The 13,994-nt window shown below is 35.6% G+C and overlaps 1 protein-coding gene across 1 annotated transcript in view; it reads right to left on the bottom strand.

Moving 5' to 3' along the window:
• Window positions 1–13,994, bottom strand: part of luzp2 (leucine zipper protein 2) — a 150,047-nt gene that overhangs the window by 33,528 nt on the left and 102,525 nt on the right. The window contains exon 6 of the mRNA XM_007540351.2: window positions 3,997–4,059. Coding sequence (XP_007540413.1) covers window positions 3,997–4,059 — 63 coding nt within the window. The remainder of the gene's footprint in view (window positions 1–3,996; window positions 4,060–13,994) is intronic.

Genomic DNA, 13,994 nt, shown 5'->3' with positions numbered 1-13,994 from the left:
CTTTCCTTTTGAGAAATAAGCATTGCTCAAATGTTCACAACTTTAGAACAACACTTTGTTTAAGAACCTTTTTTTTTAAATAACACCATTTTGTCTGGTATAAGTCTATCACCATCCCACAATTTGGCTTGGAAATATTAATTCATTTGTCCACAGCCTTTTTTATGTGATCCAACAGGTCTTGTGTCTTTTTTACTTTTTTGTTTAGGTCATTCTAAGAATTTAATCTATTTCTCATGAAGACATTTACCTAATGAGTTGGATGTATGAATCTGATACCAAAATATCTAACCCCATACAGAATAGTTTGTTATTTTACCAATCTTGAAAAAATAACCTCAGTTCCATTTAAAGAAAAAAACAAAAAAAAAACATATGATGTTGCCACTGTGAAGATTCCTGGTAATTATGATGCCCAGGCTTGTTTGTGTGGCAGACATACATCACTGAGTGGGAAAACAAAAGAACATCCCATGATGAGCATTTGATTAGATTCACTGTCTTTGGTTAAATGTGCAAACTCAACTGGACATCACACTTAATGAACATTTTACTGTTACATTATTTCACTTTACATTCACTTGTACAGGACATGTGTCACATTAAAGCTGGAGAAAGGCTTGAAATTAGTTATCAAAGTGTTATGTTTTAGCCCACAAAGTGGTTTTTGCTGTTGTTTCTATTAGATGAATGGGTGAGTAAAAGGTTTATCCATGTCCAAAGGACGACTCTCTTTTCTTGGAGATGCACTTGTAGTCTTTACATTACTTTAAGGATTTTTTTTTTCTGTTTGCTTTCATTTTCTTTTATTATTTGAATTGATTAACTCTAATGCCTTGACAATATTCTCATTTAAAATTAATTTAAAATGTAAACACATAGCACCTAGACCACAATGTATTCAATGAATATAATAAACATGTAGAAGTGGCACTATGAACAGATGGTACCTAGCCAAAATGTGGGGTTCTAGTAGGTGTAGCTCCTTGAATAGCTCAAACAAACTTGAGGCAAAAAAGGTGTTGCTTGTAATTACCTTTAGCAATTGTTTTTCAGGCTCAGAGACCATCTCTTTCTGTCAGTCTGTGGTAATTACAGTGTGATTACAGGTTCAGTCGGTAACCCTTTCCCTTAAAACATAAATAACTTTCTAGGATTAAAGTCGAAGCATGGAACAATTTCCTCTCACTGATTTACTTCAAAAGCCAAAGTCTGGTAAGGGAATTGAAGACAGTGACCTCCATCTACCTGTTTTCAGGAAAAGTCTGCAAGCTATTTGCTGCCTTAAAGACCTTAAAGTCCAGCAACTGTGACTAAAGTTCTTTTGACAATAATCAGAAAAATACAGAGTGATTTTTCTTCATGATATCAGTTGAATAGACATTATCTGTATTAGCTACAAGGAAAATTTATCCCTTTTTCAACCATTTGCCTAACAAAAAGTTGGCTCAGTAAATAATGACCCGCAGATTCAGTCAGAACTTTTCTGTTGCCTTTCTACTCTTTCCAACACTTGAAGTGTTCCAATCAGCCGGGCTGCATCGCAAAATGTGCTATCATCTTCTCAGGGTTTGAATATGTGATGATAGCAAAGATAAGCTATCGCTGGCAACATGTCAGTGAGTTCAGCTTGAAGATTTTTGAAGGAAAGAGGCCAGAATTTTTAACTCCAATTTTCCATGTCTCAGTGGGAGTGTGGGAGCAACCTTAGCTTTGGAGCTGACTTCAGAGCTGATGAAAAGCTCCTCAACATCAAAAGCTCCCAAACTCAGTGTTCTCTTTGAGGGCTTTAGAGATCTAACTTCACGTGGTGTTGACTACTCAGATTAGTCCATTATTGCTGATGCATTTCAAGCCAAAGTGGGATTTTCCAGTCATACAATTCCCAAGATAATACTGATGCATGACCCAAAATTAATTATCCCCCCAAATTCCTTAATGCAGTGAGATGTGACTGCCACGATGGGGAATTGTAAATAATAAAAACATTTTTAACTCTAGAGCAAGAGTTATTGAAAAATATACCAGAAACCTATGAAGTTTGATTTAATCACCATAGAAAAGTTTCCCTTTTTTCTGCCTATTAGAAAATACCAAGTTTATTATGAGTCACTAAAAGTCCAGCAACAATTTTCTTGTGATAATTTTTGATGAGTTTATTCAAGTACAAACAATTTAAATGAATGAATAGAGAGTCACTATGCCTTGTAAAAGTCTTAGGATCCCTTGAATACATTTCTTTTTTTTTTGCAATCATAAGATATGTTTTTCAGACTATTGCTTTCAAAGTTATTTTATTTTTTCACAAAGAAAAACATGAAAAGTGGGACATGCATTCATATTTAACTGCTTTTACTCTTTTGCCACTAAATAAAATTAATTTCAGCTAAACTCCTTCAAAGTTCACCTATTCAGTAAACCAAGTCCAACTGTGTGAAATGTATTCCTTGATAAACATGAAAGAAAAGTGTTCTGGTCAGACCAAAACTGAGCCTTTGGCCTACATGGAAGAGAATATGATGGCTTAGGTCAATTCACATTCAAGTTTAAGTATGACCTAGTTAAAGTCCAGCCAAAAGTTGAAAACTTGTGTTTGCAGAAGCTTGCTGAGCTTGAACTATTTTGCAATTAAAGACGGGTAAAAACTTGTATGTATAAATGCACATTTTCAAAACTGTAATTGCAGTAAAAAGTTATTTTATAAAGTATCACACCAGCCTTTCCAAAGGTAGATATTTGAAGGACTCTCATTATTTATGAGTTTTTTTTTGTTTGTTGTTTTTTTTTTGCACACTAACATCAGCAAACTGGTCACAATTAAAAATCGCTCAAACTTAGATTTCACTTCAGAGGTCTGACCTAGAGTCTCTCAGTTACAACAGCAGTTATCAAGCTGCCCACATTATCGCTGTAAAAATTTAAATAATTCCATAAACTCTACAAGAAAAGGTCGGGAGTTTCAACAAAACAACCATAACTATAAATGCTGCGATTACACAGCAAAAATCAGCAGTGATGTGAGCATGTCATCAGGATGCCTGCTAGACCCGCTGTCTTGTACAAGACTTCACGGCTAAATTACAGCATAAGCTTCGGTCAGCAGGAAGGTAAAAGGCAGCAGTCAAAAGCTCAAGGCTTCAATGAGGATGTGAACTCCCTGGACTGTGCTGACTATGGCAACTGGCAGCAGAGTCGAAGCACGAAGAGATGAAAAGTGACAGCGAAAATGACACAGACGAACCTCACTCAAAGCTGCTCTCGCTGCAACTATAGCTCCTCAGATTGCACTGCGCAGCAATCAAATGGCTGACAGTTAGGTACAAGTTGCTCTGAAATTCACTAGACAGGCAAAACCAAGCAAGTTTATGTCCATGTCTGAACTCTAGAAGAATGTATAAGTGACAGATAGAAAGAACAGAGTTAAGAGATGTAGCACTTGCTGAGATCGCCTGGAAAAAAAGACTGCAGATGCAAACAAGTACAAATAGTTATGAGAGACTAACGCACAAACTACTGTTAAAAGTTACATTGTAAATGGTCTGGAGAGCAGCAATTTGAACCTAACTTCAGCTTTTATGAACATTCCTTCCTGAAAATGTGATTATGGAGCATGTTGATGTAAAAACAAACCTTAATTTTAGCAGCTAATGCTGTCAATACATAATGCTCACATTTAATATCGGTGGGTGGACAGCCAACAAAAAGTATGCAGATGTTATCCAAACAATAACATACCCAAGGCTGAGTAGAACCTCAAAAGAAATTCACCAAAAACAGATTTTTCAAATTTGTTTTGTATATATATATATTTTTGTTTACATATCTTAAGCTTAAGTTTGGCTAATTTTAAAGCTGTTATCTGTTTTGTTGTACTGTTTGCTTGCAAGAAAACAAGTACTGATCATAATCTCTTTTGAATTCCTCTAAGTCTGTTATCAGAAATAATAATATGGAGCTCAGAAATGACTGCCTTTGTAAAACAGAAAAAACCCTTACCTCTTCAGCATATGCATCGCAAAGTTTGTTTCCAGAGAGTAGTTTATTCTTTAGGCTCTTGTTCTGAAAAACAGAAAAGAAAAAAAAATGGCATTAACTTCTGCACAGTATGTTCTTTTAGCTTCCTTTTTTTTAGCTTACAAAAGCACTTTGACTCAGTGTGCTACCATTTGTCCAGACCCACATTTTGCTGCAAAGAAACTTTGGCAGCAAGTGCTTGGTTAGTTCTCATTTTCAGGCAAGACCAAAGAGCAGTCACAGATGCAATTGCTTAAAGGGTTCACAGATATAAAAGCTTTTGAAAGGAGGAAGGTGTAGTTCAGGGTTTCAACCTAGTTCAATCTAGAATTAAAATCATTTGCAAACCAGAGGACAGATGCAATGTGTGAGTTTGAATATTAAAATCTTGCCGTATCACATTGATGCACGAGAGCAAATTACAAAAGATTTGTTTCAAATATGAATAATATTTTGTAAATTTCTATAAACTTAAATAACTCACAAACATGTTGAGCTTTTTATTTGTATCCACCACCATGCAATGTGTGATTCGCAACAAAAGAATGCAACCCAGATTTTTAAAAATGTGACTCTTGACTTTTTTTTTAAATCTGTTATTTTCTCAGTTGGAATCATAGTACAACAAAACAATTCATAGTTTAGTCAGGAAAGACCCTGATTTTGAAACAGGAAGGTCACATGTAAAGACAGCAGAGAATTCTCGCCACAGGCTTGATGTGAGATGACACGCCACTAAGATCTTTTTTCTCTGAAGTTGGTCTGAAAATATCCGCTCCACGTTCTTTAAGGGGGAAATTTGCAAATGACACAGCTGGGAGAGAGCATGCTGAGGCAGAAGAAAATAAAGCCTGAAAGTGATGAGAGCAATTTAAGAGGAACAAAATTTTCCTTTATAATTGGCAATGATCTGTTAGTATGAGTTTTGCTTAAGTAACTTAATGCTTAGCCTAAAACACATTCAGATCTTGAGATGACAATGACCCAATAAAACAGCACAATCAGCCATGACAAAAACTTCACCAGGGTATATGGGGAACTAAAATTGGACTGTTCCCAGCATCTGCATTAGGGAGAAAGCCTTTTAGACAGTCTCTGTTGTGATTTAAAACTAAACTGACTATCCCTCAGAAATCTTAGGAAAGAATGCTGCTTGGGAAAAAGAAGCACAATTCAGGAAATATGATATGTTAAACAAGCTTTACACTTGTTTATTTTTTCTTTAGTCTGCAGATAAAAAAACAGAAGAATAAAATCATATTACATCTACAAGTATCTGCATGCTTTTATAATTTTGATGCATTCTTTGAATGCTCTGTTACTCTTCTCTTTCTCTTGGTTAAAGCTGAAAAAAATGTCCATATGGATGTCTCTGTGGTGTTTCTGTAAATCCTCTAATTACCTTCTCCTAGTTAAAGCCCTTTTGTAGAAAAGTATGGGACAAAAGATGTTGGGAGCTCTTTTGTTATTGTTTAATTCAGCTCTATTTGTTTTAATGTAGTCTTTCTGTATAGTGTGAAATTATCGCACATTATATAAAAGGCACAGATTCAGTTTATATACATAACTTTAAATTATGCATATAAACTGTATATAAACTGTGCCTGAATGACTGAATGAATCATACAGACAGATTCAGTCAATTACAAGTATTCACATTTGAGTCTAGTTATAAAGCACTGCATTCAAGTTCACTTTATTATGTCAATATGCAAAACGTTGGGAAATCCAGCTGATTGCATAGAGTTGCTGATTTTGCAAACAATCCCTCCACCTGAACAAAAATATGATAACAGTGGACTGCTGTTTCCATCAAGTCATTAATTTTGCAGCAATATTATACTGGACCTTTATATTTTGACAACGGAGATGAGAAATAGGTTAGATTCATGTAGTGTCTGTTCATTGTTTCTAAATTGCCAGCCTCACGCCAGCCTCAACAGCATACAAGAGATTTAGCATATGTGTTTCAGAACTTTGGATCTTTTTCTCGCTGAAGTGAGAGGGGTGTGAATAAAAACAGGATGTTAAGATGGCATCTACACACATACATAAAAAAAAAAACACTCAAGAGATTTTCAAATGTTTGTGTGAGAATAAGGACATCAAATAGAGCCTTTGAATACAAAGGTGAGTTGGATAGACATGCAATTGTGTTTTTTGAAACCACAGGGAGAAACAATGTTAAAAGAGATCAATTTACCCCTGGAAATGTATATTTGACTGATGCGCTTTAAAGCTGTATACCACATGGACACAGCTACTCTGACATAAAATGAACAGTCAGAATCAGACTTCTGGATGAAACATATGCAGTAAAAATATGCTCTTGGTGGGGAAAGTGTCTAGAGATAGAGAAATAAATAAACCTTCAAGTCACAATTCCCAACAAAGATGAAACAGTCCAGTGACACTGTATTTGCACACACACTCCTCACCAATATGTGCACAGATTTTTGGAAATATTAACGAGCTTCTGGAGAAAATTGAGTCTAGCTTTATCAATGTAAGGCCATATTTTTTTGAAGCTGTCATGCATATTGCATGTGACGATTTTGGAATGCTTCATCACAACTACACACATACGGTGTACCAGACTCCTCAACAAACACACTAGAGGCACACTGAGCTGAGGTAATGAGCTGCATTGGCAGCTGTTTTGTGATTCAGTGAGGCAAAACTGCTCAAGCATCACTTCCACACAGGACTACCTTCTATCGTCCCTACAGTGGGACCACCATCTGAGGACACGTGGAACTGGCAGCTATCGTAAAATGTGAGGTAGCTTAGCCTCAGGACATACCGAGAGTGAAAATTAGATCTTTTGGAGTCAGAAAGTCAAAGAAAGTCAAAATGAAACACACCGAGCTGCATGTGTCATAACGTGTTATTCTTTCAGCACTGCCTTCCTCTGGATCTAAAAGATTTGGGTACTGCTTGCTAATTCATTTATTTTCTCTGCTATCTTTATCTACTTCAGGGCAACTGTGGGGTGGCGGTGGGATGTGTGTGCATATGTGTGAAACATATCCCATCTGTCATTGGGTGAAAAGCAGAATATATCGTGAACAGAAAGCCACCAGGTCACAAGACCAAGATAGAAGCACATGACACAACTTATTTACATGCATTCAAAGATTAACCTAGAATCACAATTTATATGTATGGATTTGGATTGTGATGGAAAAATAGAGTAAGGACATGAACTCAATCAATAAATAATGGTCTTGCTAAAATATTGACTTGCAAATTCTTGTGCACAAACCTTTAAAAATGAGCATTTTCATGAATAGTGTTAACTTTTTGGAGACATTTTGGGAACTTATAAATGCTTGTTTTACATGACAAAGTTGATTTATGGAAAAAGGGCACCTTTAAGGTGAGAGACTTCAATGTGGGAATGTTTTAGCATGAGTGTGGTTCAGGTTGTCAGATACACAATATTTCTGTGGGGACCGGTTACTGATAATGCATGCTTCTCCTTTTTAAGTCCTCATTTAAACTTCTCATAAAACAACAGCTCATACCACTGGCCATCAAATCTTCCCAGATTATGCCGAGATGTTATTGTGTGGGAGCTTGATGCAGGCAAGAATTTAGACCAGTTGTGGAGTTGGAGGTACAGCACAAACAAGCAGAGGAATGAAGCCACAGCTAAATACATTCTGTCACTTCTAACTTGTCTCTCCAACAGGCAAATGTAGTCATGTTGACAGTGCAGAAGGTTTATTGCTTTATGTGAGTGACAGTTTTATCAAGAATTGTTTTTAACAAGAATTGTGACATTTATTGAAGAGGAATACCAACCGTGTTGTGCTTAAAGGGTGGCTGGAATCAAAAATGTAGATCTAATAGGGTAATCATAAAGGAAAGCGGTGTTGTGCAGAATTTACTATTTTGCGCTGCATATCATGTTCTAATATTATTCTCCCATCAAATACATACAGGAAAATTGTTTTGATTCTTTCAAGCATGCATGTTTGAAATATTCTTGAATTTCTGGTTCACTGTAGCAGTGCAGAACTAAGTGACCTTTGATAGTGAGCTACACATAACTTATTGTCACCATATTATGGTGATAATAGTATGGTGAATTTACCAGTAATTTGTCTTTACAGATTATGAAGTTCCTAAGTGTTTCTTACTGATCTTTGCAGTCAGATTTCACAGTGATCAACACTCATCAGTGTAGGGTCCTTTCAGCTTTACTGTGAAGTGTGAGAAAGTAACTCTTCAACAAACAGGTTTTTCATTTAATCTCAGTCAAGTTGTTCTGCCATTCGCACCACTGAGTGTGAAAGTCGCACGCATAATAAATTAATCCATTTATCATTTACATATTAAACATCCCTTCAAAGTTGTTTCCTCACAAATGCAGAAACTTTTAAAATATAAACACAGCTTCCCTGTGATGCTAATATTTCTATTTTCAGCAAATTCATACTATCGATGGCATGAACCTTGGTTGACATCACTTATGAGTGCCACAAGCGAGGCATTGTTGTCACAACACATTTTCTCTTAAAAGGTCAGAGATACAGGAAACAAGCCTTCATCAAGATGTTTCTTTTGCTTTAGTGACTTAAAAGCTTGCATACTATGAAAATATGCCTTCATTATTCATGTCAATTAAAGCCAAATTAAGCACTGAATGAAAATGTTGTCAAAGTTTGTGTAGGACTGTCAAGCAAAGCTTTTCCTTTTAAATGGCAGATATTAGCTAGTATGTTTAAACATTACTGCCAAGAAAACAATAGGCAGAAAAAAATATTATTTAACCAGACCTAGGAATCTTAAGCTGTTTACACCATGAAGTACAGCTACAAATTCTGGAAACAATAAAAACAGTAATCTGACTGTGAAAACCTGAGTTATTCTGAGAAATATATAGTGACATTCTTAAGTCTTTGCAGAAACATTTCCTGGGCTGTGTTGAAGGACCATAAACACACTTATCATGCTACTGCAAAAGCAAAAGAGAGAATGTAGATCAACAAAACATGTGATTTGTATAAATGATGATCAAATGTTTTATTTACAAAGTCCTAAGTGCTCCTTGCTAGTGTTTATTAGTAACAGTGAACAAAACGGTTGTGACGCCAGTGCAAGTGCTTTGGAGTGAGAGGTGAAAATGCTGGCATGCAATAAAATGGATGCACGACCAATGGTTGTCTTGTAGGCAGTAAAGATACATTTTATGGGGAATGGGCATCTCAGTTGTTTTTTAAGTTTTACTTCCTAAAGACACAGAGGATGACTGTATTGCTCTTTTTCAGAGTTCTCAAAGTGTTGATTTACTGTACTATGTTCCTTTCTCATCTTTTTTAATACTTCTCATCAGTTGCAAAAACAAAAACAAAAATGTTTTGCTTAAAATCCAGCAATAATTTTGGCTCACACAGATCCGACAAGTATTAATCTATTGGGATTGACTGCTTCTCTAAACAGTGCCCTCTTTGCCCAGTTTGTAAGTTCAGACCATGTCTGGATAGATTTGCAGTCATGCAAAGGTCTATGCATTTTTTTTTTTTTTTTTTTTTTTTTTTTTTAGAAAAGTTGTAGTTTATCAAGTTTTTAAAACTTCAACTATTGCTGCACAAGCCTGCTTTAAACAAATCTACAGCTTTAAGGTTGATCTTCCTGGTGTGTTCCCAAGTCTTTGCAATGAGACTTTCACAGGGTAACTGTTTATACACTGATAACGAATTCCAAGCTTGTGGATTGTGTAACAAATATTTGCCTTGCAATTTATTAATGATATCATGGGGTATTTTTCAGATCTTTATTTGTAAATAAATACATAAGGATAACCATTTCTCATTTTTTCCACCGGCTACTTAAGAGTAGCTTTGTGCTGACCCATCACTTAAAATCCCAACACATTTCAGTTTGTGGTTGTAAAACACTGTGCGTTATTATTGTATGGCTTTTTCAATCCACTTGCTACTTGATATCTTTATGGAAAAAAGGCTTCCTTCAGGTGAAGAAAAAGCTCTTCTGAAGTTCATAAAATGATTTTAACATTTACATTTAAAATGGGTTTTCTTTATGCACAGCATGCTAATAAATAGTGCTACTGTGAAGCAACATCTACTATGAGGAAACTAACAATGTGACATCTTTTACTGATAAACCTCATGTTATGTACCATCCATCCTCACAATTGATATTAAATAAACAACATGTTTACCTAATTTTTACAGCCATGTATTTGTGTATGAATAAAGAGATAAGGAATCACTTTCTCCAGAGATGGGGAAAAAATCTATATGTACTGGTTCTGACATCTAAATAAATGATATAAAGCAATTACTGTTATGCTTTTGATATGTAAAACTGGTGAGAATGACCTTATCCTTCACACTTTGAAAGCCAGTAAGAGTAATAATTAAGAGCAGAGAGATAGAATATTGGATGAATTAGCTACATAGCTTAAATTGAACTACAAGCTGCACCAAGCTGTGGTTAAAATTATTAACGTTCACACAACCTTTAAGCTGTCTCTCTGTCCTCAGTTGATATTAACCCTTCATCTTTTTTGTCTTCCTTTTCATCTTTGCTGTTCCCTGAACTTCAATATATGCATGTATAATTAAAAAAGAAACATGCAAAGTTCTGCCTGTTTGACAGCATCTGTCACATAATAATGAAGAGATTTCACACATAACAAAACCAATTACAATCTATGTCACTGCAGACCAAGAACCAATCCCAAAGCATTAAAAAATAAGACCCTCACAATGCAAAAAAAAAAATAAATAAATAAAAAAAAATAAAAAACTCAGATGAGGCCCTCAAGTAGCAATGTATTTGAAGAACCCATCTAATATAGATTACTAACATTAGCAAAGCAAATGTTCGGAAAGGATAACCTATTAAAAATGACACATCTCCAGATATCTAAGAAAATGTTTGTCAGCTTCACATAAACGTATCTTGGCAGTTCCTTAAGGACTCCAGAGGTCAAGGGAGAGACTATGCATAAGCGACGGTGCTTTTCTGTCACAAGTCCATTATTGTGGCACAAAACTTTATATAGGCATAGAGTTTCAAAACAGTTTTTTTTTTAACATAACCATTTTCACTTTCATTTTACTTCATGTATGCACCAGCAAATAGACTAAGGAAAATGAAAACATACAGCGCTAGTAGCTATAGCTTATTTTCAGCTTGTAAGGCCAGTTCAAACCATTTCATTACTTTTTCAAGTATATGTTCATATGCGCCATATCCTCATTAATATGCATTACATTCTGATTTGATGGAAATATTTCTCGCATCTTCCTTTGGCCTGACCATATGTGTCAGTTCCATTTTTTTCTGTATCGCCTTGGTGAAATTCTCATTTAATGAGTTCCAGTATAAGACATGCAACAAGGCTTAGGGCTATTCAAGAAAACAAGATAAGATGAACTGAAGTGATCCTCTTAGAAACATAGAGATGCTCGCTTCTGCTCATTCCTAAGCTGCCACACTGACCCAAACACGACTCATTCTGATCAATTTACTCGCATTAATCTTTACACAAGCTAAATAAAAACGGACTTCTGTGGGATTGTCTCTCCTTTTAACAGACTTTCTCTATTTAAATATAAATTTGTCATTCATAAGAGACATGAAATCTGAAGAAAGCCTAAACAAATGTGAATTAGTTTCATAGTTTAAATTGAACTACAAGCTGTACGGTTCAAATCCCTGCTTGTTGGCAGTGGTCAGAGGGCCTTGTGGCACTAATTAAATGGCAGCTCTGCTTCTTTCCATCTACTCCAGGGCATCTGTGGCTGATAGGTAGTTTGCCAGCATCAGTGTGTGAATGTGTGTATGAATGGGTGAATGACTGACAGTAGTGTGAAGTTCTTGGACTTGACAAAGTGCTACACAAATTTACCATGGTAACATTTGCTGCTCCACTGTTTATTACTAAGAAGTTTCTATGAAAATTTAAGTCTTAAAGAATAAAAGTGAAATTAAAATTAATGTCAATGTAACATATTAAACTCTGTGTTAAACCAGTACAACAAATTCTATTGGTGAAAAACATCTACAAATGAAAGATAAACTACATTTTAACTCTTTAACTCTATAAGGTAAACAATTTATAATTTTCATATAAATTGTTGACCTAATTTGAGAATTTTAAAATTGGAGTCATTGCATACAATTCTGCCCATCTGTGTATACAGACATACATACAAATATACATATACTCTGATTATCAGATCATATTTAATTTCCCCAGCTCCTGAAGGAGAATTGTAAGGAGTTCTCGGGGCCATAAGGGAGACACAGATAACATCTTTTCTCTGAACCAGAGCATTGTTAAGGAGGGAGCTCATTCTAGCGGTCGGGTCTCTTCGTAATCCCACTGAGATATGGTCATGCACCATGTCTCATGAACAGTGGTGAGCGTTGAGACTTGGACTTGTAAAATAAAAAATAAAAATTTGTCTTTTGGCTCATCTCTTTCTTCCACATGACAGGCTACAATGCACCCATTATGGGAAAAAACAACAACCTACTCTATTTATCTCTCTTTCCAACATACTATCATCGATGAAGGCCTTAACATAGGTAGTCTACCTTACTTGGGACAGAAATTAATCCATCACCTGCTAGGAGGATTCCGACTCTTTCCAGTTGAAAACTGCAGCTTTAATCTTGGAGAACCTGATTCTCATCCCGCCTGTTTCACACTTAACTGCAAACTGCTCCATTGCATAATAATGATTGTGAATAGAAGACACCCACAAAATGGAACTTGAAGCCAGGGTTTTTAAACTCTTAATGTCTGTACTTCTCCATAAAAGCCACAAAATGAGCAAGGAAACAATGGCAGAATCCAAATAATCCCACACAAAAAAGCTGGACTTTGCACTGAACAAGTGGAGTCAGCACTCTCCTCTGAGAGAATCCAAATCTGAAAATGATATATTCACATAAAAACCCACAGCAGACATAATTTTAAGTTTTCTTAATATTCAGATGACACCAGCACGTCTGTAAGGCTAAACAAAGTGGGTTCACTGTTCCTCACCCTTGGTGAAAGCAACTCTGCTTCCAATTCATCTAAGGTCTGACAGTTGGTTGACAATGCCACATCAATATTTTTGTTACAGGTTTCCCAACAATTTTTAATAGCTGTGATAAATACCGTTTTGATGTACCACATAGCTACAGTCAGTCAATAACTGTGGAGTGCACGACTACGCTAAGGTAGCAGTATTAACTGTAAGTGTGCTATGTTTATGTGAAACATATCTGTAGTCAGTGGGAGCAATATCAGCCGTCTACATGTTGCAGGTTGTTGCCTCACTGGCTTCTGACTCTAAGGTTTTCACTGCACTTTACGTAACAAGCATAGTTGACAGCTATGTCTGTTGACTTTGTGCTGTCCACTACTTTTTTGGGTGTCCACGGTCAGACAGAGTGGGAAAATGTAGTTCTTGACCCCAACTGGAGAAAAACACTGCAGAACCTTGTTTTGTTCAAACACAAAAACAGCGTGGGGAGAAAAAAGGCTCCAGAATTTTGACATTTCTGTCATTTATTATGCAATCCAATCTGTTGGTATTGTAAGAGGTAGTTGTTAGTAAAGTAGATGCCAGTAATGGGATAAGGTTAATAATTATGTTGTCTGAATAAAACAAAAAAAATGCAGACAAACTAGTAGTCACTAATGTCTTAGATGCATTTATACAGATTTATGTGGTGAGAGCAGTTATTTACATAACCATGGCACATCAGCAATTGATGTGCCATTAATTAATCTTTCCAACTATTATACATCTGAATTTTATAGCTAAAATACATATAATTCTTTTTTTTGGTTTTTTACTATTTTCTAACTTGACACTACCTCATAGTTTCAAAACAGTTTAAACTGAAACAAGCTCAGTTTTAGCCAAAAGCTGGAATTTAATTTAATTTATCCCAAACAACAACAAAAACCACAATAAATCTGTCATCAGTCTCAATGGACT

This window comes from Poecilia formosa, unplaced genomic scaffold (assembly GCF_000485575.1).
Source record: "Poecilia formosa unplaced genomic scaffold, Poecilia_formosa-5.1.2 Scaffold534, whole genome shotgun sequence".
NCBI lineage: Eukaryota > Metazoa > Chordata > Actinopteri > Cyprinodontiformes > Poeciliidae > Poecilia > Poecilia formosa.
The sequence above is the reverse complement of the archived record's forward strand: the minus strand, read 5'-3'. Positions and strand labels throughout refer to the sequence as shown.